General features: G+C 43.0%; 5 protein-coding genes across 5 annotated transcripts; 1 reads left to right on the forward strand and 4 right to left on the reverse strand.

Annotated features, from left to right (window-relative positions):
• Positions 1–1029: 1029 nt before the first annotated feature.
• Positions 1030–10463, reverse strand: LOC101782853 (succinate-semialdehyde dehydrogenase, mitochondrial). Its single transcript, XM_004951692.4, has 20 exons — positions 10270–10463; positions 10005–10118; positions 8776–8875; positions 7978–8026; positions 7797–7884; positions 7594–7704; positions 6763–6825; positions 6555–6665; positions 6053–6118; positions 5868–5945; positions 4768–4845; positions 3556–3622; positions 3390–3475; positions 3071–3103; positions 2933–2965; positions 2523–2623; positions 2271–2356; positions 1648–1754; positions 1494–1571; positions 1030–1410 (listed from the first exon to the last, which is right to left on the reverse strand). The coding sequence occupies exons 1-20, from the start codon at positions 10372–10374 to the stop codon at positions 1378–1380; spliced, it is 1587 nt and encodes a 528-aa protein (XP_004951749.1). The 5' UTR covers positions 10375–10463; the 3' UTR covers positions 1030–1377.
• A 1814-nt stretch (positions 10464–12277) lies between these two features.
• Positions 12278–15349, forward strand: LOC101783663 (ALA-interacting subunit 3). Its single transcript, XM_004951694.2, has 8 exons — positions 12278–12717; positions 13322–13380; positions 13471–13545; positions 13635–13748; positions 13930–14000; positions 14104–14401; positions 14618–14907; positions 15044–15349. Exons 1-8 carry the CDS (start codon positions 12633–12635, stop codon positions 15096–15098), a joined length of 1047 nt encoding a protein of 348 aa, XP_004951751.1. The 5' UTR covers positions 12278–12632; the 3' UTR covers positions 15099–15349.
• Positions 15350–15407: 58 nt separating this feature from the next.
• On the reverse strand, positions 15408–20183 carry LOC101783256 (ribosomal RNA large subunit methyltransferase I). Its single transcript, XM_004951693.4, has 8 exons — positions 19999–20183; positions 17881–18106; positions 17653–17787; positions 17116–17332; positions 16800–16986; positions 16418–16602; positions 16050–16187; positions 15408–15759 (listed from the first exon to the last, which is right to left on the reverse strand). The coding sequence occupies exons 1-8, from the start codon at positions 20156–20158 to the stop codon at positions 15631–15633; spliced, it is 1377 nt and encodes a 458-aa protein (XP_004951750.2). The 5' UTR covers positions 20159–20183; the 3' UTR covers positions 15408–15630.
• Positions 20184–20529: 346 nt separating this feature from the next.
• LOC101784069 (haloacid dehalogenase-like hydrolase domain-containing protein 3) lies at positions 20530–22903 on the reverse strand. The gene is made up of 4 exons (XM_004951695.2): positions 22179–22903; positions 21619–22009; positions 21313–21519; positions 20530–21226 (listed from the first exon to the last, which is right to left on the reverse strand). The coding sequence occupies exons 2-4, from the start codon at positions 21940–21942 to the stop codon at positions 20906–20908; spliced, it is 852 nt and encodes a 283-aa protein (XP_004951752.1). The 5' UTR covers positions 21943–22009; positions 22179–22903; the 3' UTR covers positions 20530–20905.
• A 136-nt stretch (positions 22904–23039) lies between these two features.
• Positions 23040–26566, reverse strand: LOC101785003 (choline-phosphate cytidylyltransferase 1). Its single transcript, XM_004951698.3, has 8 exons — positions 26247–26566; positions 24740–24853; positions 24560–24655; positions 24341–24383; positions 24061–24216; positions 23861–23941; positions 23549–23647; positions 23040–23468 (listed from the first exon to the last, which is right to left on the reverse strand). The coding sequence occupies exons 1-8, from the start codon at positions 26477–26479 to the stop codon at positions 23331–23333; spliced, it is 960 nt and encodes a 319-aa protein (XP_004951755.1). The 5' UTR covers positions 26480–26566; the 3' UTR covers positions 23040–23330.
• Positions 26567–27210: the final 644 nt, after the last annotated feature.

A 27210-nucleotide genomic window follows, 5' to 3' on the forward strand; every position in this document is an offset into this window, starting at 1 on the left:
AGTAGAGCGGTACTGTACGCCAGCCTGATGAGCAGTCTTTATCGGTGCATGAGACGGAAGCGTATATAGCGTAGCGTAGCAGCAGACAGGCAGATGCATGCAGAGATTTCGAGGAAGCTTCTTCTTGCATTGCATGCAGGACTGGGAGAGTGAATTCCAAAAGCTGCGTGTCCGACGCCCAGATCCGAGCCGCTAACTGTAGCCCTACCGCTACTGGCTAGACTACTCTACTGGTAGCAGTGGTATGTGAGAGCACGGGTTTCGAGGCAGATCATCTTGGGGCGCATCAAAGGCAACCTTGATTGATTGCCCGGGCGGCCTTATCGGGCTCCGCACTGCCGGTGGGACAAGCAGCCTTTGGACTGGAGCCCGTTGGTGATGGTGAGAGCTAGGAAGCTTCGTTTATTCCTTCTCCTACCTGCAGCTGCTGCCGTATACTAGTATACTGTAGCATACGGTTTGCAAGGATACAGCTTGCTGAGGTGGTGGTGGCCCAGGTACTGCCTGCCCAGGGTCTGGCAGGCAGGCTCTCTTCTTCTTGGCATGAGATCTGCGGTACAGTATCGCTTGTTAGCTTTCAGTTTTGTTTGAGAGCAGTAGCAGCAGAGAAACTCGAGAGAATGGAACAGCCATGTTACTCACTGAAGAGTGAAGAGAGGGAACAAATCAAGACTAGAACTGACAAACAGAACCGGATGCAAAGCCCCTGAAAAGAAATTTGTAAAAGGAGCCACATGCCCGGCCCATCCGCAGAAGGCAGAACCAATAATTGTAGTATCATATAGGCCATCAGCAGAAGATCACCTCACTAACGGTGGTAAGAGCAATGTCAAGCAGCAAGAACAAACTTACCACCGATTAGGGGTGCCATGATCGATGAATCTGGTAACTATGGTAGCATTCTGATATACCGATCTGATTCAAAGATCGGCGCCGCTACCTGATGCTGTGACGCCCATATCACTCCTGCAGGATCCACCTTTCGTCAGGAATAAGGCATGGCGTACATACCACCGACAGACTGTAACGTAGCATCTGTCAAGATGTTATCCACCCCACGAGGCTTTTATTTTGTACTAACATGAACGTCTCCAAAGACGCCATCGACGAGTAGCGTCATGATTGTGTATACAAAAGCTCGGATATGCTTTATTGTTCACGTCATTTACAACTCATTCGGACCTTTTTATTCATGCTCCGCGGCGGCTTATTCGCTTTATTCTAAACTGCTCTCGACAGCCACTGACCGCCTGACCAGGTCCCTTCCCCTCCCATCTTTGCAGATAAACTTCCCACCCTCGTCAGCACACCTGCCTCCTATTGTTCCTCGGTTCATCGGTCCATCAGGCGTTTCTCTAACCAGGCCGATTTCAGGACTCAGCCCATGTTGCCCATGCATATATACTTGAGCTGCAGTTGCAATACAGGACAGACATGTTAGAGTAGCAGCAATGCTGCAGAAGTAACAACAGATATAATCTGACTGTACCAACCTCCAGGTACTCGTCGACGCCGTATTTTGATCCTTCTCTCCCAAGACCTGACTGCTTTACTCCGCCAAATGGTGCCACCTGAACATTTGAAGGAAGATTAGTATTGATGTAGTAGCCATAAAGTAGGTGTATTGTATTATTGGCTCCTTCTTACCTCTGTTGAAATAATTCCCTCGTTTACCCCAACTAAGCCGTATTCAAGAGATTCAGAGACACGCCACGATCGAGGTATGCTCCTGGTAAATATGTATGCAGCTAAGCCTGCACATACACAATAGAGAAATGCTTAAGATCAGATGTAACAATGATCCACATCTTACATCAGTTAGCAGCATGCCCACAGTTCTCAGCATTTCAGTTTTATACATTCAAAGAGATTGGTATATAAAAAAGACCAGGGAAACGTTGAAGTACAGCCTACTATTTCTGGATCTTAACATCAAGTTAAAAAAAAAACTATATACTCCCTCCATTCTCAAATATATGACATTTAGGACAAGTTAGCTAGTTCATTTTTGAACTAATTGACTTGTCCTAAACGTCATATGTTTAAGAACAGAGGAAGTAGTATATCGAATCTTCTAACATCAAGAAATAAATCGATGTTGCTATGTTCTATCCTACTCAGCTTTACTAACATTTCCTTGCTACGGTATACCCTGCAAATTATGCTAACATGAAATTTCTCAAAAGCTTGGCATGTAACCAAGAGCAATTGATCATTTTGAAAAACAATAAATAATTGTTGATGCACTGGACTGGAGACTGTTAACAAACCTGCGTTTGTATCATTGGCCAAATGGATTGCTTCTTCCTCAGTTTTGAATGGTATAAGAGGTGCAACTGGACCAAAAACTTCTTCCCTGAAGCAAAAAAAAAAAAAAGGAAAAGAAAATGGTTAACAACACTGAAGGGTCAGAATCTTGCTCAATGCATGAGTATTTTTTCACACATGAAAGTAGAATCTATGCGCTAAAATAAGGTACTATTGTAATTGTGGAGGTTGGAAGGTCCAACTGTAAACTTCACCTGAAAAGAAGCATATCATTGCTGACATTCCCTACTACAGTTGGCTCATAAAATGTCATCCCCAGGCTGTGCCTTTTACCACCTAGCATGACGTTTGCTCCCTACAAAATGATTGGAGAGGGTACTTCACATGAGCTGACCAACGCCAAACAAACAAGTTCCCAATTCTCGATGAAGTAAGCAAGCACAAGAGGTTCCGACTGAAGCCTAGCTATAACCAATTCAGCCTGCTCCTATTTCAGCCAACTTATCATTTTTCCGAAAGAAATTCCAGAAACTGGCCTGTCCTGAGTCCAGACAATCCAAGAGGGCCTGGATTCAGGAAGATGTCCTGTTCCTTGCTTTTCTTTTTGAACCTTGCTTTCTGGTTTTGGAGGGAAAACACACACCCTTATAGTGATTGAGATTACCTTTGAAGTCGCATCATTTATGAACTTCTCCACCTAAAGAGAAAAAATAGGCCAACAAATAAAGCATGTGAGGAATTGCTCGCTTTAGGGAGGGGAGAGACTGAGTAGCATGGAATTATTAGTGGGTAAAATATGCACCTTTTGGACAGCAGCTTCATTAATCAGAGGACCCTGCATACGAAAGGAACTGGAACTCCTTAATCAAGGGTTTATAGATGCTAAAAGAAATATCATGCTAGGTAAACAGAATAGAGAACAGAGCACATCAGAAAAGTTAGCACAAGGCAACAGGCGAATGTGAAGGAAATTTTGATTAGGACTTTAACATTAGGTGTTAAACAGCTCATAAACATTGAATGTAAAACACTATTTAAGCAACGAACACAAGAAACACAAGCTTGAAAATGCTACTAGATCATTTATCATGGTAACAATGGTAATTGTTAGAATTCTATACCTGTGATGTGCTCTCTTCTAGCCCATTACCGACCTGCAGACTCTGAACAGCCTTGATGAATGCGCTTGCAAATTTTTCATAGATACCTATAGGTGCAATGTACAACTTTGTGACGGAAGAAACAAGGCCCCAGTAACATCAAAATCACAAAAATGATCAAATATACCTTCTTGCACCAATATCCTGTTTGCACAAACACATGTCTGTCCACTGTTACGGAACTTGGCAGCAAGCTGCACAACATATGGAGTTGGTGAATATTGATAACATAGTAAATTAGTAACGCAAAGGGCAAAGCAAGTTTTCAACAACAAAGTAAAACAAAGTATTATATCTCAGATGAATCACATTCAAGCTTCCTCAAAAGGATGCTATTTCTTGTCGTATGGGTAGTTACTTTTATCATCTAAAACTGGAATGCGTATGGGTAGTTACTTTTATCATCTAAAACTGGAATGCATGTGTTGCTTATAGCTGTTAGCTGTTTTAGCTTTTCTTATTGTCTCTGAGGCTATGGCCCTGTTTCTTAATCTGGGGTGGGAAACAAACAGGGGCCCTATGTGGGCATGCTGTTTTCTGATGGATTTGAACTTGGACATGGTCCTTCACGATTCAAGGTTGAAGCTTGGTTGCTGTATCTGCTTTGTTTGAGAAAAAAAATGCAGATTTTTTATCATGCAATGATGTTTAGAGAGCTAAAAAATGGTTGCATTTACTAATGAGTTATAGATTGATAAGCTCTATTGATAGATCCTTAAACAATTGGATGTCAGGAGTTAGATCAGTGTGTCAAGTGCTCCTTCATATGGTTAACAATTAATGATGGCCAATTCTGTCTACTCTGAACATAAATACTACACCAAACATGGATGATGGGAAAGATTTCTGCCTGGAGCTGGTAGCTGTTGATAAAAACAAAGCAGTGCCTACCATACACAGCAAGCTATATACCAGGCAGAAAGCGGCACCATGTAGATACTGACCCTTAAAGAGACGCATCAGGCTGTCACTGAATTTTTGCAATAATCTACATTGGGACTTAAGACACAAGATTAAAGAAGAAGGGTATGTCTTTTTTTTAATCTCACTAGAACATAAGTAAAAAATTAAACACATTCGTTGACCAAAAGTGGACAATTTAAAGAACATGGCATGCATTTTTTTTTCTATTTCGCACATCAAAACCACAAAGGAACAAAAATAATAGGCTAGCAATCTGGTAATTTATTTAAGATCATAGAGATTATTTACAAATCATGACAGCTAATGTCAAGTTCATCTACAAGGAAACTAGAGATGATTTACTGGTTTGTATGCTAGTACAAAAACAAAGAATGACACATAACATAGCTGTAAAGTGAGGTTCAAGTTTACTCACACTGCCTTTAACAGCAACATCGATGTCTGCATCATCGAAAACAATGCAAGGTGCATTCCCACCAAGTTCCAAAGAGACCTGCAAAATAATTATTGTTGTGATCATCAAAATTAAATCTCAGACAGAAATGACAGCATGCAGAGCTTCAAAGAAAGGTTATGTTCCAAAAAAAGAAGCACTTAACCACCGAGGGAGACAATGTTGCTTAGTTGCTATTAATGCTTACTAGGGTAGGCAAATTTTATATATTAGTTCGAATTTTAAGGAAAAATCTTGTAGTTTCCTAGAGCAATCCTCCCTATCAAAACAGGCCCTAATATGTTATGACCAATAGTCCACCAAAATGTAGACGAGAAGACATCAGAGTAACACATTATTGATGTGTAGTAATATCAATATCTGTCAAACAGCAATTAGGTTTCTTAAAAAGTTAGCACTCCGTGTACATCAGATCTAAAAGAGTAGTAAATTTCACAGAACAACTGTTTTGGCCCAATACCCATAGAACTACAACTATTTTGACATGCGTCACAAAATTACAGCTGTTTTGAAATTGGGTGCCGCAGAACTACAACTCTCTCACAAAACTACAACTATTTTCGTAGTACCAAGTATCAAAAGAGTTGTAGTTTTGTGGTACCAGATGTCAAAATAGTTGTAATTCTGTAATACATGTCGAAGTTGTTGTAGTTTTGTGGTTCCAAGGTCAAAATAGTAGTAGCTCTGAATCTGCTACCTGAAAGAATGGTTTGAGGAACCAGAACTGGCCCAAAATCACCACCAGGCACCAAAGGGGTTCAAGAAAGCTGGTATTTCTTGGCTGATTTATGATGAAAACTGGATTTAACCCCGCTATTCAGGGCCTGAATCAATTTTCCCAAAAGAAAAAAGGGATAATAAGGCTAGTACAGCTAAAACCTGCACGCAACTGAATGTTTATCACTGTTTGTATAAACCCTTCTGCACAGATTTCTTACAGGTTAATCAAACACAAGGATATTCACAGTATTATTTCATCATCAAAAGGGAAGTTACACAACAAGAAGTGGCAATCATATGTGTTTTACGAAGAAACTTCCATCAAGTGGCTTATACTACACCTTTTTCACAGTATCTGCAGATCCTGCCATCAGTTTTTTGCCAACAGCTGTTGATCCAGTGAACGTAATCTTCCTGACCTAATAAAAAATTATATTATAGTGTCAACACAATAGTTCCTATGTAACCTATTAAACACAAAAAAAAAAGAAATGGAGATGGAAGACAAGATGGGAGGAAATAAAACCTGTGTACTCTGCAGTAATGCATCACCTATCTCAGGAGCATTACCCATCACAACATTTAGTGCACCCTGAGTGAAAGAATAAGTAGACAGGTTAAACTGATGACAAAGAAACACCCACTGAACATGATTTTTTTTTTGAAAGACCCACTGAACATCATTTCGTAATCAATAGCTTAGAAGATTTTGCAGTTGCAAGTAAAAGAAAAGATTGTTTTCAATGCATTGTCAAATATGATTCTCCGTCCCCTACTTATGTAGGATAGCAGCTATGAATTTCTTGCATCAGGTCTGGTGATTAGATGTGATGATTCCCTCTTCAAAACAATCGTAGAGCATTTAGATTTGGTAGGTAATGGCATACTTTACATGAAAAGCCACCGATTTTTTAGTTTCTACTGCAAAATTAGTAACCCTTACTTTTGACTAATGCATTAATTAATATTTAAACACAAGAATAACTATTCAAATAAGATTTGAATGATAGAGAAATTGAGATGATTACCGCTGGTATTCCAGCTTGAAGAGCAAGGTCTGCTGCAGCTAATGCTGTCAGAGGTGTGAACTCCGATGGCTTGACAACAACAGTGCAGCCACATGCCAAAGCTGGCCCAACCTGCCCAAAAACCATGTATACAGATGTACTGCCTTAGGCATCACATTTCATTTTTAACATTCTTATCAGAGGAAAAGTATACTGCATGGCTAGAGACCTTTCGGGTTATCATTGCTAATGGAAAATTCCATGGTGTGATAGCTCCAACTACCCCAACAGGCTGCAGTGCAAAGAAAAAGGAAAGGAATATTGAGATACATGATGTGTAAATCTCCACATGGTAATAAATACTCAAAAAAAAATAAAACAAGAACAACACTTGCTCAGAAATCAGCACACCATGTCAAGAATGAACTGCTAAATTGGAGACAGAGTCCAGTACACAATATCAACATGATAACCAAACTATATTACTTTGCTTAAAGAAATGGAAGCGGCAAATTTATTTGTATTAAATTAACTCCTTCCACATATGGACCTGCTAAACTAAGAAGTGCAAATCCTAAAGCACATTAGTCAGCAATATGCCAATATCTGAAGTCCCCAGTAAGTCGTAAGGAAAGGAAATCCTATTTACCCTGTTGCAATCAGTTAGCCAACACAACATTTTGAGTCCCCTTGCAAACTGAAAGTCGTATATGTATACATACTTCAAAAAAGGGTGACATCTTCTAGAATATGAAATCACCAACTACAGACTGAGCATTTGTCTAGGTGGCAAGTTAATGATCACAAATCAATCAATATTATTTTTTGTTAGTACTAACTTGATTTCTTTTCCTTGTGCTGAGTGTCAATTTATCAAACTAATGTATCAGCTAGGACAAGCTAGTACAATACATAAGTTAAACTGTGTAATAACCCGCTCAAGGCAAACTGATAATAAACTACCATAAGCAAAATATACATCATGCTCATAAAGTGAACGGACAAGGGAGTGAAAGCTATTGGCAACAAAGTTGCAAAGGAAGAGGTATCATCGTAGTGCCTGCTTCAGAACCAACAGTCTGCGGTCTGACAGAGTTGGGGGAATGATGTCACCGTATATACGCTTTGCTTCCTCAGCGAAATATTCTATGAAACTTGCGCCATAATTGACCTGAAAAGGGGGGTAGCAACCAATCAGGTCCCGAAAGAACATCTAAAATCGCAAGCACCAACAAATATCAGTGGATGATTTTAATGAAGTACCTCACCAAGGGCTTCTTTCATGGGTTTCCCCTGCTCCAGTGTCATGAGAAGTGCAAGCTCTTCCTTGTGTGCAATAATTAGATCATACCTTTATGAATGTATATACATAGTGAGAAGGAATATCCAAGCATACAGAAGTGCATGCCATAAGTAATAAAGAAAAACTATATTACATAATTACCATTTTCTCAGTGCCTTGCTCCTCTCATTTGCAGTGAGTTTACTCCAAGCTACAAGAAGGGGAGGATTAGAACATACAAATAGGACAGCTACAAGTAAGAAGAACCTACAGTTAAAAAAAACTAAATATCCATGCTGCAAATAACCTAATTCATGCAGATCTATTCTTTTATGGGAAATCGTGTTTGAGCATCCTAACAGGTACATAAAAACTACATCAGAAACTGATCCAGATACTGCCTTTATCATTAATATATCTGGGTTTTACTTGTGGAATATACTTTTTAGTTTCATACTTTTTCTAAGTTACATCTTAAAATCACGATAAAATATAGGGCACTCTTGTCCCTATCTTGCAGTTTTTAGTGCCTATTCCAAAATAAAAGAAGGCTTTACAATAGATCTTCACTTGTACAGTTTGCTTATATGCTTGTACAATAAAAGCTGGAAGTTGACGTCAGTGAAGGTATATTATAGAGTAACAGAACATCTAAAAAGATATAACAAGATATAGACATATAATGAAGACTGGGTAATTAGACCATATGAGACCTAGATCACTTTATTTGCTTAGAAATACAGGAAACAATAAGAACTGAAAAAAAAAACTAAGGTTGATACTATTCACAAAATTCAGCCCAAAATCAGGACATTATCTTCATAAATGATATTTTTTTGTTACAATGATTAAGGCCTGTCCTATTAGAATTTACAACACTATGACAGCAACAGTTCTGAAACATAATTCAATCCTGGTATTCAAGCATAAAAATCAAGTGCATCAAAACGTTTGACTTACAATAGAATGTACTATGAGCAGAAGCTATAGCATCGGATGTTTCTCTGCTGCCCATACAGGACACACTTGCAAGGACCTCACCAGTGGCTGGGTTTTGCACCTACGAGAAATAAATGATGTTTCAGCAACCCACATTAACACAAAAATTACCCAATGGGGAAACACTGTGTCCACAACCCAAAGTCATTGAAATCATGAATTCACTGAAAGGAACTAAACTTCAGCCAAAACCCCAACTCCTAAACACAATATTACATTAGCCACCGCGCAAAATACTGTTCGAGACCGAAATTAGCATCATAGGAGTTTGTTATCTGAATCTGGGCAAACCGATATACAAGCTGGTCGGACCGGTTTTACAAACATTTGTCAAATCTCTAATTGGACTTCACCATTGCGTACATCTCATCGAGGCGATCGAAATGCATATGCAGAACGTCCAATTTGGAGTCCGGATGAGAGAATTATGGCTCTGGCAAGATTCAGCCCTGTGCTAACCGGTCACACCGGTTAGGATGGGCGGTCTGACCGGTTTGACCAACCTAATCCGAGTTATATTTTGACACGGGATTTGTATAACCTTCGACTCATATTGGGATATGACCCCCCCCCCACCATATAAATATAAAGGACCACGGCCGATTGAAGACAACCTAATCGAACCAATCTACTATTTACTTTTATCTCCTAAACCCTAATCCTCTTCCAACCTCCATGTAGTTCGCCTAATGATCTCCACGACTAGAGATGGCGTCCTAGGCTTGCTGGTCAACCTAGGGCACGCAGGCGACGTCCACGCCCTGACGGGGTCCCTCCCGGGCGAGAGCTTCGACGGTTTGCCTAGCCATCCTCCATCACGTCAGCGTGGTAGTTATCCTCTCGAACAATCGACTCAGGTTAAACCCTAGAAAACCGATCTAACCGGATTGCTGGACCGGTCTGACCGGTCTAGGCAGCGTACTGCCGTTCGGTATGTTCGCGACCCGCACACTCTAGTGCTCTCGTGTGTTGTCCCTAAATTTGCACCAACAAATACATAAACACTAATTCCAGTCGAATTAAAATCTGTGCGCTCCGCACCGATCCACAATCATCGCAGAGGCCGAAAAATTGCCAAAAAAACCGTCAAGCGGCCACACGGGAGGAGCCAACCACCACACCACACCCCATTCCCTATGATAGGAGCACGATACTGCGAGATGAGATTGGTCCTGCAAAGTGACGCGTACCTCGATGGTCTTGCCGTCGTATGCGTCGACCCACTGCCCGGCGATGAGCCCCTGCGTCCTGAGCAGCCCCGCCGCCCGGATCTTCTCCATCGCAGCACCCGCGTCCGCGCTCATCTGCACACCCAAACTATATCAAACCCGCAACCAACAAAACAAGCGAGCGAGGCGCCCCGCCGTGACGCGCCGACGGGAGGCTACGAGGGGTGGGTGTCCTATGAAGCGGCGAAGAGGAGGAAGGTGGGTGCGGTGACGTGGGGGGACGTACGTGGCGGAGGGGTACGACGCGGGAGGAGGAGGATGCCGCCAGGATGTGGCGGGCGCCGAGCGCCGCCGCGCGTCGCATCGTCATCATCCCTATCGCCATCGCCATTTGGAAATTGGAACCCGAGGAAGTGGGGCGGGTGCGCGACGCGCGAGGTAGGAAGACGACGAGTGGCGATAGCGAACGCCGGACGGTGGGGCCCACCTGTTCCGACTCACGAGTGACTTTTTGACTTTTTCCCTGGGCTTTGCCTCTTTGTTTATGGCACAGGCTGTTGCGCTGTGCAGAGGATTTGGAGTTTTAAATGATGCGCGAGATAAGGCGCATGTGACGTCACTTGGGCCGGGCTGGATTGGACAATTAATTCGGGAAGGGGCCGAAAGAACAGATTGAGGTCCAGTGTAATTTGGGCCTTGTGGGAAAGGAAAGAAATCAGACCGAAGGCAGTTGGGTTGTTTTGGGATGATGTTGTCGGCTAGCTCGGCGATATCAGCCCATGGACTTGATGGCCGGTTGGGCTGCAAAAGTTGCCGGTTATTTTCCATTCTTCTATTATAGTTTTTTTTTCTCGTATGCAATAGACTTTCGTTTTGAGAAAAAAAAAGTGTACTCCGCGATAAGGCACCAGTAACAAATGCTCAAATTATTTTCTATGATTTCTACCTGAAGGGAGTTGCTATTTCCAACTTAATCTACATTTGTTTTTGTTCCAAATCTTCTACTGTAAAGCGTGTAATGGCTTTTATATTCTTCCACGTCAATAAAATCTATCTTGCATACTTACCTCCCAAGGTAAACTTCCGAAGCAACGTATACTATATAGTATTATCTTCCGCGGAAGTCGACATCAGCTATAACATGATGAGACGTGGGTGCCCTTAGAATAAGGCCTTGTTTAGTTCGCCTAAAAAAAGCGAAGTTGGCGCCGCCAAAATCACTGTACGGCACTGTAGCACAATGTAGCATTTCGTTTGTATTTGGTATAAGTGTCCAATCGTTGACTAATTAGGCTTAAAACGTTCGTCTCGCAAAGTACAACCAAACTGTGCAATTAATTTTTAATTTCATCAACATTTAGTACTCCATACATGTACCGCAAGTTTGATGTGACGGGGAATCTTCTTTTTGCATAGTGCCAAAGTTTGGATTCTAGGGGAACTAAACCGGGCCTAATATTAACAAGGACTTTCAACGGCAGAATGGAAACCTGAAAAGTATAGCGGTATATCTGTACGATAAAATGAGGCATGTGCAAATTAGGAAAGCCACGTGATTTTGAAGGATACAAGACGATTACAGGGAAAGAAAAATATAAGATCTTGTTGCCTGAAGGAGTAAATGCATTCTAGAAGAGAAAATAGGACATCATAAAATTGTAAATATGTGATGATCTACCACGGCATCCAAAAAAGTCGATTCGTCTATTCAGTTGATCGCATTAAACTCTCACTTCTAATTTCACCTTTCTTTCTTTGCCCTGATATTAACATTCCACAAGTTAACATTGGAGCCACGCTCAACGGAGTTTTCTATCACAATTTTCTATTGATCTTCTCTCGTTCTCACATTCATAATTTTTTAGGAAGCAACGGGCCACAACAGCCCACTTGAAAAATGCAAGTATTAAAACTATTTTCATCATTCAAAAGTTCTTTTAGTCCTCTAATTGTTCGCGCTAAACTTATGCAATAAGAATTACCAATTTATCATCCCAAATTTATGCAATACTTTTATTTGTGAGCAACTTTCTACATCATTAATTGCATTAGTTCTAGACAATTGCCGGAACGTACAAAGATGGAACGTAGAAATGCCATCTACTTCACCTATGGCAGCTAGTATACGGTTGCAGCATAGACCAAAATTGTGAGGACAGCTAATCAGACAATCCGGAAGGCTGCCAAAATCGCCCCCAACAACTATTCTATCCAACCCAACCGTCCAACCTCTACTTCTTCTAGACGGCTAAACGCTGTTTTTCTCTTTTATAAAAAATGTACTGAAAAAAAATGATGCAACTTCCTTTTGACTATTTCGACTCTTCCCCTGGTCATCTCCGCCGGCGCAGCTCAACGCGGGGAGCACGACCACGACCACCACCTCCCTCCCCACCTCCTCTTCTCGAGTCAAACCGCTCCTCCCCCCTTCCTTGTAACCTTCGCAAGGCGACTAGCAAGGACCTAGCCTTTCCGCGTTCTACTTCTTTCCCCCCCTTCGCCTTCCAGGCGCCAACAAATCTCAAGGCAGGGGAGCCGGGGACGGCGATCGTTTCGCAGTGCTTCCTGGGTTATCGGTGCCAGCGGCCGGCGATTTTGGCGTGGTTCGTTTCGGGCGACAGGTAGAGGCGTTTCTTGGCGGTTGGTGGGATGGATAGCCACGCCGCCGGGTCGAGCTCCGGCGGATCCGGGGACGGCGGCGCCGCGCCCAGGAGGAACACGAGAAAGCCCAAGTGTGAGATCTCCTTCCACGATATGATCTTGCTGGTGTTGTCGCTAGTTTTAGGCTTCAATCAAGCATGTTATCTCTACTTTCCTTTTCATTTTGTCTGGGGTTTAGAACTTTTCTTTTGAGTATTTTCGGGCTGGTTATCATGATATTGTCGTGCTCGATATATAAGTTGGTACTGGTCGAGAACTCAAGATTAACTTTTTGAGGTTTAATTTCTCTCAAATGCTGAAATCTGGTGTTCAATTTTCTCTCTTTGAGATGATATCTAGAAGAACTTAGTCCATGTTTTTGACGAATCTATTGCTTAAATGAAGGCTAATTCGCGAGACGAATCTATTAAGTCTAATTAGTCCATGATTTGACCGTGTGATGCTACATAAAACATGTGCTAATTATGGATTAATTAGGCTTAATAGATTTATCTCGTAATTTAGCCACGGCTTATGCAATTAGTTTTATAATTAGTTCACGTTTAGTCCTTCTAATTGGTATCCAAACATCCAAACATCCGATGTGACCCGAACTAAAAATTAGTCCATGGATCCAAACAAGCCTTAAGCTTAGCTGGAATTAAGAAGATTTTATACTTTTCCTTCCGTGCAAACAGACTCCAAGTTCACGCAGCAGGAGCTCCCAGCTTGCAAGCCAATTCTTACTCCAAAATGGGTAAGCTTAATACTTCAATTTTTCCCATGGTGTCAGCTTTCCTACATCATATCTCACAAATGATTGTGCTTAACTTCTTATGTCGTACAGGTTATTTCAGTATTTGTTCTTGTTGGCGTGATTTTTGTCCCAATTGGTGTTGCTTCGCTGCGAGCTTCACAACAGGTATGCCCGTACGTCCAGTATCCTATCTGCTTGGTTTGATAACGAGTTCGGTCATTTTGTTTATGTTGGTTGTTTTTTCTTTGCTGCAGGTTGTCGAGATTGTTGATCGGTATGATGATGCATGTGTCCCTGCTAATGTGACTGACAAGCTTGCTTACATCCGCAACAAAGCTATACCAAAAACCTGCACAAGGAACCTGACGGTAATGGGATTATCTGCATGTATTCTTCTATAAGCTGAAGTTTTGAGAATGGAAAAACAATAATAGCAAGAGCATTGACTAGTGACAGAGTGTGTGGCATGTCAATTACTTTAGAAATATGCATCTTGACTTAAAAATTTAATGAATCCTTGGCTGAAATATTTGAGTACATGGTCTTCAGATTACAAAGGATATGAAGCAGCCAATTTTTGTGTACTATCAGCTGGATAACTTTTACCAGAATCATAGGAGGTATGCAATCGTTAGCCAATCATCTCCCTCCCTCCCTCCCTCAAATCTCCTTGCCCTTTAAGATGTATTTTGCCTGCTTAACTGTCATATCCATCACATTCAGGTATGTCAAGAGTCGTAATGATGCACAGCTAAGAGACAGAAGTAAGGCGAGTGACACTAGCAATTGTGATCCTGAGGCCACAGTAGATGGAAAGCCAATCGTCCCTTGTGGTCTTATTGCATGGAGCCTGTTCAATGATACATATAACCTCATCCGTAACAATGAAAACTTGACAGTGGACAAGAAAGACATCTCTTGGAAGAGTGACAGAGAGCACAAATTTGGGAGTGATGTCTTCCCATCAAACTTTCAGAAAGGACCTCTTCAAGGTGGAAAAATACTTAATCCAAATTTATCGGTAGGTTCATGGTTCTTGCTTTGTATATCATCATATAATCACATATTTGGTGGTCACCTCAGAGGGAAATTGTGCTTTTAATATATGGTAGTTATCGAATTTAAAGATCAAAGACTCCCAATGAATTTTCTCTTAGATTGATTGAGATAAGTTCTTTTTGATAATTCAGGATAAGTTTTGCCCCTGAAATCACTGACTTGCTTTTCTTTTGAGCAGTTAAGTAAGCAAGAGGACCTTATTGTTTGGATGCGAACTGCAGCACTTCCTACATTCAGGAAGCTGTATGGTAGGATCTATGTTGATCTCAAAGTAAACGACACCATTACAGTCCATTTGGAGAACAATTACAACACCTATAGCTTTGGTGGCAAGAAGAAGTTGGTGCTTTCTACCACAACCTGGCTTGGTGGAAAGAACGATTTTCTTGGTCTTGCATATCTCACTGTTGGTGGGCTCTGCTTCTTCTTGGCATTTGCATTCACCTTGCTCTACTTAATTAAACCAAGGTTAGTGACTTTGTAGTTCTCACAGATAGCAATTATGTCAAGATGAACACGCTATAAGATATATCTGGTTTCATCACTTCTCACTGCAATTATGTCAAGATGTATGCAAATCTGATTTTCTTCTGGTCATATGCAGGAAATTGGGAGATAACAATTACTTGTCATGGAACAGGCCCCCTGTAGGCCGCTGATACTCTTTGGAAGTTAATGTTATACAAGCAGAATCAAATAATTCAGCTTATGATTCAAATGTATCGTGTACTACATAGAAATTTTATTTGTGAGAATTGGAGTAGAATACATACAAGGTAGGCTGTGTACGAGCGATAGCTTTGGATCAACCCGTGCACAGATTGTACATTACATTGACACAAAACACCTTTCTGTTCTCCAAATTGTATACTTAGAAGTCAGAAGTGAATGCCGGTTTTGATATTTGGAACTGTTGTGAAATTCCATTTATGTGATTTGCATCTTCCTTTCTAGCCACCACTTGGGGATCTCAATAAAAATACCCATCATCTAAGGACCGTGTCCTAAGAGATTCTGTAAAACGAACATAATGGATGCAATTTTTCTTCATAAATAAAGGACTACATCTAACCTGCACAACTAAACTATGACAGATTAACTTAAGCTCTTCAGAAGTGATCAGTACAGGGCTTGTCAGGCTGCTACAACTATAATTTTTGCTGCTTTTATATCTGTTTCTTATTTCCTTTTTCATGCCACTCGTAGCAAGTAATTGCTGAGATACTGGCCCTCAGGGTATCCAGGGTCGATGGGATGATCACAAGCTGCCCCAGCTTGGCGTAAGACTGTGACCTTTCTGCCTGCCATTGATGCAGCACCCTATAGAAGCACATTAGAAGAGGAATTTTAACTGTTACTAAGCATATCAGAAGAGGAATTCTGTGAACTGCGGACAAATTAACACAAAATTGTCCATTTTTTTTTATCATCTGACAACTAAATCAAATGTCAGGACAACTACGGCATACATAAGAGAATCATTTTTCTGTCTGTTAAATAAATCAACATGCTGGAAAGCAGTAAAAAACTAAAAATCCTTACAGGATCCTATACTCTCTAGGGACAAGAGGTATGTTGAGTAGTTGTGCAAGATGGATAAGGTCAAATACCTGAATGGTTTTAAGGAACATGCCACTTTGAGTCATAGCTCCAGAACAAGAGCATGTCATGAGTAATCCCCCCGGCTTCACTACTTGCATTGCAAGAGCATTCAAGTTTCTATACATACCAGATGCACTTTGTAGCACCTATAAATACAAGAGGTGGTCATCAGCAAGTCAATAAAAGGCGGAAGATAGGGGGCGAAATTCATGAAAAGTTACATATATAAATGCATCAGTTTTTGCATTGACAGATGAAAAATATATCTCATTTCAAGGCAAACTAGATTATTACAAGTAGATCCTCCAGGTCATTTCAAGGCAAACTAGATTATTACAAGTAGATCCTCCAGGTCCAGCGGTGCGATTACGCGTACCTTCTTTCGAGGTGCCAACTTTGGAGGGTCAAGGATTACCAAGTCCCACAGTTCATTTTTTGAGATAGCTCCTTTCATGAATGCAGTTGCATCTCCTTTTACAAATGAGATCCTTCCAGGATTTAGCTCATTGAGAATGATATTCTCATTGGCAAGGTCTAGTGCTGATCCCGATGAATCAATGCCTGAAAATGACTACGGTGGTTGAAATATTCTGTCTGTAAAACCAGCAGAATGTTATAAGGATATAAAAAGATTAGATCTTAGTGTGAAATTTCCAAATTAACGATGTTATTCCACCAAAACCCAATTGTATGTAGCTTGAAAACCACATGAACAGATGACTAAAAATATAAAGGCTCATTAGCTTACAGTATTTTACCAATGACATTATCAGCGCCACCCTTGGCTGCATTTAGAGCAAAACCACCACTGTAGCAGCAAATGTCAAGGACCCTTTGGTCCTTTGAAAGCAATGATATAAAATGGCGGTTCTCCCGTTGATCTGCATAAAATCCTGTCTTCTGACCCTCTAATGAGACTAAGTATACAATGCCATTCTCCATGACCTGAAAGTAGAAATAACAATGGGATAGTGTTGGAACCATGGATGGTATAAAATCACAGGTTATATTTAACATAAACTATCAAAAGCAATGGATACTGAACCATAATCTTGTTTGAGTCAACAGGTCCACCTTCACAGTTGAGCATGAAGAAGCAGGCTCCTTTTTTTCTAATATATCCAATCCTTCTTCTTTCAAAATATCTGCTGAAGGCCTCCACTTTATATGGCTGATGCCATTAACTTTGCTAACAAGAAACTGGATTTCTTCCCTATATTTCTCAACCCAAGCAGCAGATGAAGCAATCACAGCAACGTCAGCAAAGATGTCCACGATTAGACCAGACAATCTGCAGTTCAAAATAAGTGAGTGGAAATTTTAGATGCATTTCCAAGAAAACTCTAAATCAAGAACTAGATAAAGCACGAAAATATAGTAAAACTAACTTTTTTTCTTTTGATCAGCATTCAATGCTCTAGCAGGAGTATTCAAGGCACACCAATAACGATTGATTCTTCATCTAAAGATTTTATCCTATGATATTTATTGCACTATTACAAAGTACACATGTTACTCTGCAATATAAAAAAATGTGCTGAACAAATTATATTTATTTTGATGATTCGAACATGGTCCCAACTTCCCTTGGTAACTAAATTTGACATATACCTGTCCCCTTCACTGTTGATGAGGCGATAAGCATTTGTGTTAGCTGAAGGGAGACCCAAACTTTTCCGCAAATTCACAGCAGATGAAATCCTTGCTTCAAGCAGTGTTTCCATATTAAGTGCACAAGTGGGATCTCTGAAAGGAACAAAGGTAAGTAATATGTCCGCTTGAGGTGCTAAAATATCAGCAATTAAAAGAAACTGGTACAGTGGTACCAGTGACTGTCACCTTCTTGCCTCTTCTTCCAGTTGCATCAGCCTAACACAAAACATGGACACAGAGTTATAGAGACCCCATCCGATAGGTTTCTCTGTTCCATCAGCTACCAGAACAACATCACCAGATTTCGGAGGAGGTCGTCCAATTATTCTATCAACGGCACCACTATACACCATTGGGCTCCCATCACGGAATATTTGGGTCTTGCCCTTCTTTAATACTACTTTTGCGAAACCTATAAAGCATGTTTAAAAGTCAGCATTTACTTGGATTTAAATGAGAAATGCTTCGGTCTGCTATCCATAACTTAATTGAAATGTGAGAGTTGATAAACAATAAAACAAAATTAGATATGCCAGATTTCACAGTACACCAATTCCTAGATGAGCTCTGACTCCCTATCTTTCTAGAATACAATTCCAACTTGTCAGAAATCAACGCTTAAAGGATTTGGAAAAAATAAAGGCATGGTCAACATTTAGGTGTTTGTCAATCTAATCATCTCACAATGTTGCTACAGACAAAAAAAATGATGACCAGTGCATATGAAGCTGAGGAGCATTAAAGTGTAGCGCTAGATGTTTAGAGAAAGGGATGGATTTCAAGAATTGTTAGTCCTAATTATTAATGGCAAGCAGCATCACCAATGTCAGTTCTCACAGATGCGAACTTTTTTTATCAACATAAACCTCACTAAACATAAATTAGCACTATCCTGAAGCTACAATCCGGCACCTCTACACACATAGACTTAGCACTATTCTGAAGCTACAATCAGGCACCTCACCACACATAAACCTAGCACTATTCTCAGCCTACAATCAGGCACCTCGCTCAGGGGCGGAGCCACATGGGGGGCGCGCAGGGGCCTGGCCCCCCCTAATGCTGCAGTTTGTCTAGAGGATCACCCCTTTAATCTTCCTGCTAATTAAGCAAGCATGGCTTGCTCCATCTCATGATGAACGTCTGCAGTTCTTAGCCCAAGATGAGAATTAGACCAGCCCAAGCCCAACAAACAAGCCTTTGCTCAATTAAAGAGGAACCCATCCATCCTCAGCCTGCCAGGTTACCGATGGTTGATGGATGCTTCCGCTTCCATCCGCTTCCTCTCCTTTCTTTGTGCCACTGCTGCTCAGGTGGTGCTCCGATCTCCAGACCCCAGGCCACCGTCCACTGGTGTGGCCGTGCAAGATGCAGCACCAGTACCCACTAGGTTGCTAATCCATGGACCTATGCTCCACGCTCCGTCCATACGATTATCTCCAATTGCAACTATGCTTTAGAATTAGATTGAGGTGGGAGTTAGGGCTAATTAAATTACGCAATCCATCAAAAGATAATTGAGTTGGAAGAGCTCTCAAGTTACAGACTCCACACCTCTGATAGTTCAGAGATTTGAACTCTAGTAGAAAAACACTATCCTACTCATTTTCTAATCAAGATAGAGCCCAACTAGAGTGTCAGCTACCACACTTTCATCTCCATGTATGCAACCAGCCCGAGCTAAATCCAAGTTAAAGATGTAACATGTTTCGCGTTGGCAAACACATGCTATCTTATTTTATTCGTGTATAGATTTTATCCTTTATCTAAAAAAATACGTTTAATTCAATTCGAAGATAACTGATTGAGAACTAGATTTAATTTCTTCTTATCAACAAACATATGTATGATCTAGCCAAATTCGTAGCTTTAATTGCTTGTTATCTATGCTCTAGCCAAGTTCGTATAAGTATACTATATGTATATATGTCATCATGTACGATTGTTGTCGGTATTGCTTGCATGGCGCCCCCTATGGTTACGCCCCTGAGCTCACTGCACATAAACCTAGCACTATTCTGCAGCTAGAATAAAGCACCTCACACACAACTTGTCTGCCATGTCAACATGGCAAGCTATGCACGTTTAGGTTGGGCATTTCAGCAAACAGGAAACCATTGCCATGGCTATTGCGTTCGCTGTCCCACCATACCATTCCAGGGCGAGCGGTATAGCCAGCGCCAGAGAATGAGACAGCGGGAACAAAGCGGCGGCGTCGCGCTACTAACGGCTCGCGGCGCCGCAGGAGCACGAGACGGCTGCCCACAACCGTTCGACAGAATGCCACAGAGAAAAGGGGAAGACCTTTGCGCTCGGCGGCGAGCTCTTCCAGGGCGGACGAGGCGGAGGAAGCATCGGCGACGGTGGCCGCGGCGTAGGCTGCGGAGGAGGCGCGCCGAGCCAGGCGCGCCCTGACAAGCGCGGGCACCGCCGCCGGCGCCGTGCCGCCGCAAGCGCGAAGCATCGCCTGGTTGAGTTTCCGCTGCCCAGATACTTGCGGATGGATATTTCCCTCGCTGTGACTGCTATGTGGGCCCTTCTCTTGGGCCCACACGACACCTCGGGTTACTGTGAATTTCGATGGCTTTCTACTGCTTCTCTTTAATCATCTTTCCTGTTTCAAAACATACTCCTAATACTTTTATTTGTTAATCATCTAAATTTATATTGATCTAAAAGAATCTCTAGATTTGAATTTTCATTAAAAAAAATCTAGACATATTTTAGTTCGGATCTAGATAATTCAATCTCGCCTCGTCAGCTCCTAAGGCTATGGTTGGAAATGAAAATTTTGGGAGTGATTTTCGTGAAGCACACTGCTTCCAGAGTTCCAGCGAAAACAAATATTGGGTCTTTTTGGAGTATATGAATTTTTCAAAATCACTTGAAAAATGGTGCCGTTTCTACGTGAATCCATGTGTCAATTGTGTAGGGTCTCATTGCAGTCGCAGGATCACTCTCTGTTCGCTTCAGCTTATCAGCTACCAAATAGTATTTTTTTCTCACAATAAATCAGCTGTTTCAACTTTTCAGTCGGCTTATAAGTCCAGCCGAACAGACCATCAGCGAAGAACAATCACTCTCCCTCAGCCAACCATTCTCTGTGCCTCACAGCACCTTCCATACCGTCATAGCAGCAGGAATCGCCATGCTTGCCAGGCACGAGCTAGCATTTCAATCTTCAAATGCTCTCCTTTCCCTTCCGGACACTTCACCTGGCCGTCACAGGCGCCGCAGCTTCCTCCTTGGCATCCCCGGCGAGCCACTCCCGCGCGGCGGCGAGGTCCGGGAGCACCGGCGTGCCGGAACGCCGCCAGCTCTCCGCCTCGGCGGTCCCGAACCTGTCCAGCAGCAGCGCGTGCATCCCGAGGCTCCGCGCGGGGGCGTAGTCCTTGCGCAGGCTGTCGCCGATGTGGAGCGCCTCCGCCGGCGCCACGCCCCCGGCCGCCTCCAGCGCCGCCTCGTAGATCCTCGGGTCCGGCTTCTCGACGCCGACGACGCCGGAGAACACCCCGAAGTCCCACTCCGAGCCCTTCCGATCGCAGAGCACACACGGCTGTCATGTCAGAGCTCCAGAACACGGCGAGAAGGTAATGGTGAGCATGGCTGGTGGCTGACCTGGTTCAGCCCCAGCGCCGGCAAGACGACGTCCCTGTACCGGTACTCAGCGTTGCTGACGATGCCGACGGCGAGCCCCCTGCCCCGCAGCCACCTCAGGAAGGGGCGCGCGTCCGGGAACACCGAGTAGGGCGCCGAGGAGCCGAACGTGGCGTAGATGCGCCGGAATATCCTCTCGAACGTGCCGTCGTCGTAGTCGTAGCCGGCCTGCGTGGAGCATACCACCATGCCCTCCACGGAATCAGCGATCCTGCTCGAAGAAAGTCCATGGCCTTCACTTCACAGCTCGGCGACCTTATTACTTACCCTGGCGAAGGAGTCCCTGACGCACGCCTTCCACCACTCGGCGGTCGGCATGGCGGCGGCGTGGCCGAAGCACGGGTGCCGCCGGCTCATGTCGGCGTAGGCGAGCTTGAAGCCCTGGTGCACGCGCGCGTAGTCCGGGCAGGGCATCCCGGCGGACTTGGCCGCCAGGCAGTAGTAGTCGCCGAGCTGGCCCCTGTAGGCGATCAGGGTCCCCGTCACGTCCACGGTGACCAACCGCAGCTTCGACAGCAGCGAGGACGACGACATGCTTGCTGGTGAAGGTGAACTGTGACGATGATAGCCAAGCTGGATCCGATTGCTCATCAACAAATCAGCTCTGTTACCCCGAGTACACTAGGAGATGAAACGAAGAGCAGGAACTGATCAGGAGCTGTCAAAAATAGTTATTGCCAAAGGTTAAAATAGCGAAGCGAAGGAGGAGAAGAACAGAAAAAATTGAAGATCGACGCCGAATTCTACAATCAGCACAACCAAATCCTGAATTCAAGAACCAATCGACCGATTGTGTACCAAACCGAATTGCATTGAAAATGGAATACCAGGAGCGACATTTGGCGGGGAATGCATAATAAAATCGTAGGATTCTTGGGTGAAGTTATAGCAGCAGCGCCTTGAGCTGTGGGGCAAAATTGGAGCAAGAAAGAAGCTACTACTACCTCTAAGAAAGCAACCCGAAAATCTCCAACATCGAACCTGAGCATCCGATCTGAGCAAGCAAGGGTAATCAAAACCACAGAAATTCTTTTGCCATTGTGTTGGTGTTTCTCAAAGAAAGAGAAGCAAATGAAGTCAAGTCTAAGTATACTATCCCCCGATCTCCTTGCTCAACAAGAAAAGAGAAAATGAAGAGTGTGCCATTAGGCAACCTCCTAGTAATTATTACGGGCCATTAACATTTAACAATGAGCAGCTGCATCGAAGAGCCTAATCACATTGTAGAAAAGAAAACAAATTACTCCTGAAAACAGAAAAAAAGGTATAATGAGAAACTTGTGCTGCCTCCAAGGTGGTGCCGGCAGCCTGCCGCATAAAGAACACAAGCAAAGAACACGGAGAAGCAGAACAAGGCACCAGAGAGAGAAGATACCGGCCCCTAGCACGAGGAAACCTTGGAGCGGGGAAGAAACAAGCCAATCACCTGAATTCCGGAAGGCCCCAGCAGTCCAGCACACAGAAAAAATGTTCCTGTGGTTTGGTTCCAGGCTGAGAGTTCAAGGCATCCAGGTCCCAATGTCCCTTGGTTGTAGAAGGTGCCAAGGAATGTAGGACACATTTGTCTGTTAAAAAAATCCATGGAATTTGTAGGAACCCAATTATGAATTGTTTCTTTCTACCTAAATTACAGTTCCAGGAATTACATTCATCATGGGGTCGTACAAGGCGAAACAGGGAGGAAAACAGAGGAAAATTTACCAATTTATAACCAGCTTCACTTGAAACTTATAGTCTTATGTTCTGGAGAAAGTAAAATGTAACATGTATTCTCCATACATGTATGGGAAGAGTTCTACAACTTTTACAACCGAACATTGCCTGAACAAACATCAGGAGCACCTACAAGCACGGCAAGCTGACCTCACCTACCTTTGACCGTATAAAAGATCACCAACCAATGGGGGCACATGAAACGGTGTAGGACCAACAGACGATTTCCATCAGATACTAAAACCTTGAGCATATTTACAGAGGCACTATTCCTTGACATCTTCGAAGTGTTCGTCCTCGTCGTCTTCTTCCTCATAATCGTCACTCTCATACTGTAAAAGGCTACCAAAGTCCCTAGATTGCGCCTTGAGCCTCTCCTGGATCCTCTCCTTGATGGCAGTTCCCTTAGGAAAGTTTCGGCAAAAATATGAGCACTGGATTCCTATCAACAGCAGACTAGTAAGTGTCTAAGGGAGTTACTGACCATTGAGTGGCAACCTTCCTCAAACTTCTCTAGGAAACCAGCAACCCAGCGGTCTGCATTTTCCACCCACTCTTCCTGGAGTTTTGCAACTGTGCTCCACTGCAAATGAACAGTTGAATTCAGAAGGCTAAGGGTGCTGGCCAAGTAATAATCAACTAAATAGAAGCTTCACATATAAGATGGAAGCATGGTTTGATACTTTATGTGCACCAAGTTCACAAAGGGTGAGAGATTAACAAACTATGAGACTCAATATGTTCAATGTTAGAATCCAATAAATGCATAAATAATTATGATGGTGAATACAAGTACCTTCTCGCCCACTTTTTCTTGGTGTTGCTTCACTTTGTCACGCAGGTTTTTCAGTCCCATGTTAACTCGCAGTCGTTTTTCCTGGTAAGACATAAGAGTCAGATGGCCAAGCCCATAAAACAATACAACCACATTAATACAAACAGTTAAATTCCCTATAAGTTGGATATTCAGATAAAGCGTGGGTTTGTATCACATGCCTTTACATAGCTGACACCAAGATCCTTTCTAGTGTAGCCCCTGGCCAGATTCCGCATAACATACTCATTATAATCTTTAACAATCCGCATTATAATATCCGAGGTTGATATTCCATCAGTGCGCTGGGTCTCCTTAAACTTACCAAGTTTCTTTACCTGATAAAACACATTGGTATTTGTTACTCACACCAAAACACAGATCAAATATATGAATTGATACTGTTAAGAGAATTTTAATTGAGATTATACATGAATTGCTCAATGTGGAACTTAGACTCACATGTTCATAAACATCTTTACCAGCTCCACTAGCATCAGCATACCTGTGCAGGTTCAAATAGGGTCAGATTAACTGAATAGACTTACATTTCAGACCCAGCATCAAGTAAACCAAATGCTTCAAATGTAATGATGACCATATGTATCATCACAGGCATTTCCTTGGAAATATTTACTTCATTATGGAAATATCAAAGTCTTTTTCAGAATGAGTGCTTACGGCAGAGAATCATGAGCAACAAAATCAATGTTATGCTTATCCAAGAATTCTTCTGACACCACCCATGGAGCATCAGGGATGACTTCATCAACCCACCTGGACATGTCGAAAAATATATGAGATACAATATTGCATTTACTAATATTAACTATGATAATAAAGCATGAGAAAGATGGTTACTTGCAATGACGAAGTGACTCATATCGCTCATCCTCAGTCATTACAGTTCTTCCTTTGTATTTATGTGTCAACTCATCATTGCAGCATCCGACAAGAAGATATGTATTTGGAAACCTGCAGATTTGAAAGCACTCACTCAGTCTGCTCACATTACAATAGTTTTAGACTTTCAGTAAGGCAATTTTAATAGTGCTTAAGCACAGATGGTAGCAGGGTTAATAGCAGTTAGAAGTTAGATGCACTCGATTTACTGAATACACGCACAAAAAAGGCTGTTACTTGTATCACTAGTGTCATTATGGAGTAACCTTTAAAGATCTATGCAAAGCTTCATACTTAAGAAACCAACAATGGCTGCAGGGTTCCTTACGAAAGGTATCACAGAAAAGTCAGATGCTTCAACTATACAAGTAATCCTAATAGACTTGTTTCTTTCTCTCCCTGCATGCCAGAAGTACCCAAAGTTCTGTTATGTGAACAAGTTTGAGGAAAATATTGAATGTCCCTAAAAGCTAACTGACTGTGACAGGAACATTTCCAGATCAGTGTCTTTTAACAAAGCAGAAATATTTAACGAGCTACTTATAGATACAAATTCTTAAAGGTCACTGTGGTAGGCATAGCCATATAGGGAATGCATAATTCATCAGAAATCACAGATAGATTCAGATAGAAAGGCAAATTTCCATAGAACAGACTCGTTTCACTAGAGCAAGCACGTGTACAAATGATATCCAAAGAATAAAAACCGGGTACCAACATCCATTCCGTTGCCTATTTCAGTAGTTGGAAGATGCTCAGCAGTTGGCACTACACGACAACGCATGGGGATTCTGGATTCGTATCTGCGAGCAAGAGAATCATAGTCCCAAGCCTCTAACAAAAAAGTTGGCACTACTGAAGCAGTCCGTGGCAACACAGCAGAGCAAAGGTGCTGTCCAAGCTAAAAGGAAATGAACGACTGAATCCGAATCGGACTACGCAATTAAGGACAAAACCTGACATAGACACTATACACACTAAACTACCCATTAACAGCAACAAGGAGAAGAGCCATCCAGAGAAATATCACATCAGGTAAAAGCATAACATACCATTTCCACCAAAAAACCTACCCAATTGCCACAGGAGGATGCCTACAGCAATATCACACATCAAGCAACCCACTAATCCACAATAACACTAACGCGGATTCCAGTCTATTCACAGCAGTACTTGCACAAAATGGAAATCACGCGTGATAATATAACCAGGTGACCCTTTTCAGTCTATTCAAAAAATATGAGAAGGGGAAAAAACCCTTCTCCCGGCCAATCTAGCACTGAACCATCTAATCCGGCGCGATCCGTTCCTCACAGCAAGCACCACTACAGCAGCAACCATTGCGCGCTACGCACGCAACGGCGCCCGGCCCCAACACACCAGCGCGAGGCGCAGATCGAAGCAGTTTAATTCAAGCAGCCCAGAGAGGAGGAGGGAGGCAGAGGGAGGGGTGTGGTGTCCTCACAGCTTCTTGGCCTGCTCGAGCGACCTGGCGTGGCCGAAGTGGAAGAGGTCGTAGATGCCGTCGGCGTAGACCCGGATCGGGCGGTCCGTGGGCACCTGCGCCTCGCCGGCGCCATTGGGGGCGGCGCGGTCGACCTCGGCGACGTCCCCCTCGGCCTCCTTCCAGTCCTCCTCCTCCTCCTGCGAGGACTCCGGCCTCGGCCGCGCCGCCTCGGCCTTCGCGTCGTCGGCCATGTGAGGGGGGAGGGGGGGAGGAGGAGGAGGAGGTGGAGGCGGTCGAGAAGCTTCGGAAAGGGAAAGAGGGGGGCCGAGCGCGTCGAAGAGGGAGACGGGTATGGAGAGGTGTGTACAAGTAGGTTTCGGGCTCGATCGGCTGCGTCACTGTCTGGTGGGCCTGGACGTGACGTTGTGGGCCTAGGTGTGACACTGTGGGCCCAAGTGATGCCGTCTGCAAAGACTGAAACGCCGTCCGTGCCTTGCGGAGATGAGATCAGGGTGCCCCATGAATCCATGATGATTTGCGAAGACATCGTACATGTGCTGATGGGCAACACAACCAACCTTTCTGGAATTAAGATTTTTCGTCAAAAAAAGACTTCTGAAAATAATGGAGTGGGATGGTAGTTACCTGAAATTTTCTATCCTGCGGTCTAAATTTACTGTAATGCTCAGGAACGGACGTCCGACGCATCAGACGCTCTAATCCCCGTCACCTTTGTATTGTTAGTTAATTAAATTAGAATAGTATAAAATGACGTGGCCTAACTTGCACCACACATTTTTCTACTTTCATTCTTTATCTCTCCCAACTGCTCTCTCTCTCTCCAATTTCCAACCATTCAGCTCGATGAGACTCCGACGAGCTCAGCGGCCGCATGGAGGCAACGACATCGGGGCAGCGCTCGGACGGGCGAGGAATAAGCAGCACGCCATGGCACTCCGACAAGCGTGGCAGCGAGAAGCAG

Source organism: Setaria italica, chromosome I (genome assembly GCF_000263155.2).
Source record: "Setaria italica strain Yugu1 chromosome I, Setaria_italica_v2.0, whole genome shotgun sequence".
Lineage (NCBI taxonomy): Eukaryota > Viridiplantae > Streptophyta > Magnoliopsida > Poales > Poaceae > Setaria > Setaria italica.

Coding starts and splice junctions, on each gene's coding strand:
- LOC101782853 (XM_004951692.4), bottom strand. CDS start 10,374: ATGGCGATGGCGATAGGGATGATGACGATGCGACGCGCGGCGGCGCTC. Junction 6,826..7,593: donor GACTGTTGGTTCTGAAGCAG/GCACTACGATGA, acceptor TTTGCACTGCAG/CCTGTTGGGGTAGTTGGAGC. Junction 2,966..3,070: donor ATGAAGCTGCTGTCCAAAAG/GTGCATATTTTA, acceptor TTTTCTCTTTAG/GTGGAGAAGTTCATAAATGA.
- LOC101783663 (XM_004951694.2), top strand. CDS start 12,633: ATGGATAGCCACGCCGCCGGGTCGAGCTCCGGCGGATCCGGGGACGGC. Junction 13,381..13,470: donor CAATTCTTACTCCAAAATGG/GTAAGCTTAATA, acceptor TATGTCGTACAG/GTTATTTCAGTATTTGTTCT. Junction 14,001..14,103: donor TTTTACCAGAATCATAGGAG/GTATGCAATCGT, acceptor CATCACATTCAG/GTATGTCAAGAGTCGTAATG.
- LOC101783256 (XM_004951693.4), bottom strand. CDS start 20,158: ATGCTTCGCGCTTGCGGCGGCACGGCGCCGGCGGCGGTGCCCGCGCTT. Junction 17,333..17,652: donor ATCAACAGTGAAGGGGACAG/GTATATGTCAAA, acceptor TTTGAACTGCAG/ATTGTCTGGTCTAATCGTGG. Junction 16,987..17,115: donor CTTCATGCTCAACTGTGAAG/GTGGACCTGTTG, acceptor TTCTACTTTCAG/GTCATGGAGAATGGCATTGT.
- LOC101784069 (XM_004951695.2), bottom strand. CDS start 21,942: ATGAGCAATCGGATCCAGCTTGGCTATCATCGTCACAGTTCACCTTCA. Junction 21,520..21,618: donor TCAGGGACTCCTTCGCCAGG/GTAAGTAATAAG, acceptor TGCTCCACGCAG/GCCGGCTACGACTACGACGA. Junction 21,227..21,312: donor CGGCGCTGGGGCTGAACCAG/GTCAGCCACCAG, acceptor TGCGATCGGAAG/GGCTCGGAGTGGGACTTCGG.
- LOC101785003 (XM_004951698.3), bottom strand. CDS start 26,479: ATGGCCGACGACGCGAAGGCCGAGGCGGCGCGGCCGAGGCCGGAGTCC. Junction 24,854..26,246: donor CTCGAGCAGGCCAAGAAGCT/GTGAGGACACCA, acceptor TCAAATCTGCAG/GTTTCCAAATACATATCTTC. Junction 23,469..23,548: donor AGGAAGGTTGCCACTCAATG/GTCAGTAACTCC, acceptor AACTTTCCTAAG/GGAACTGCCATCAAGGAGAG.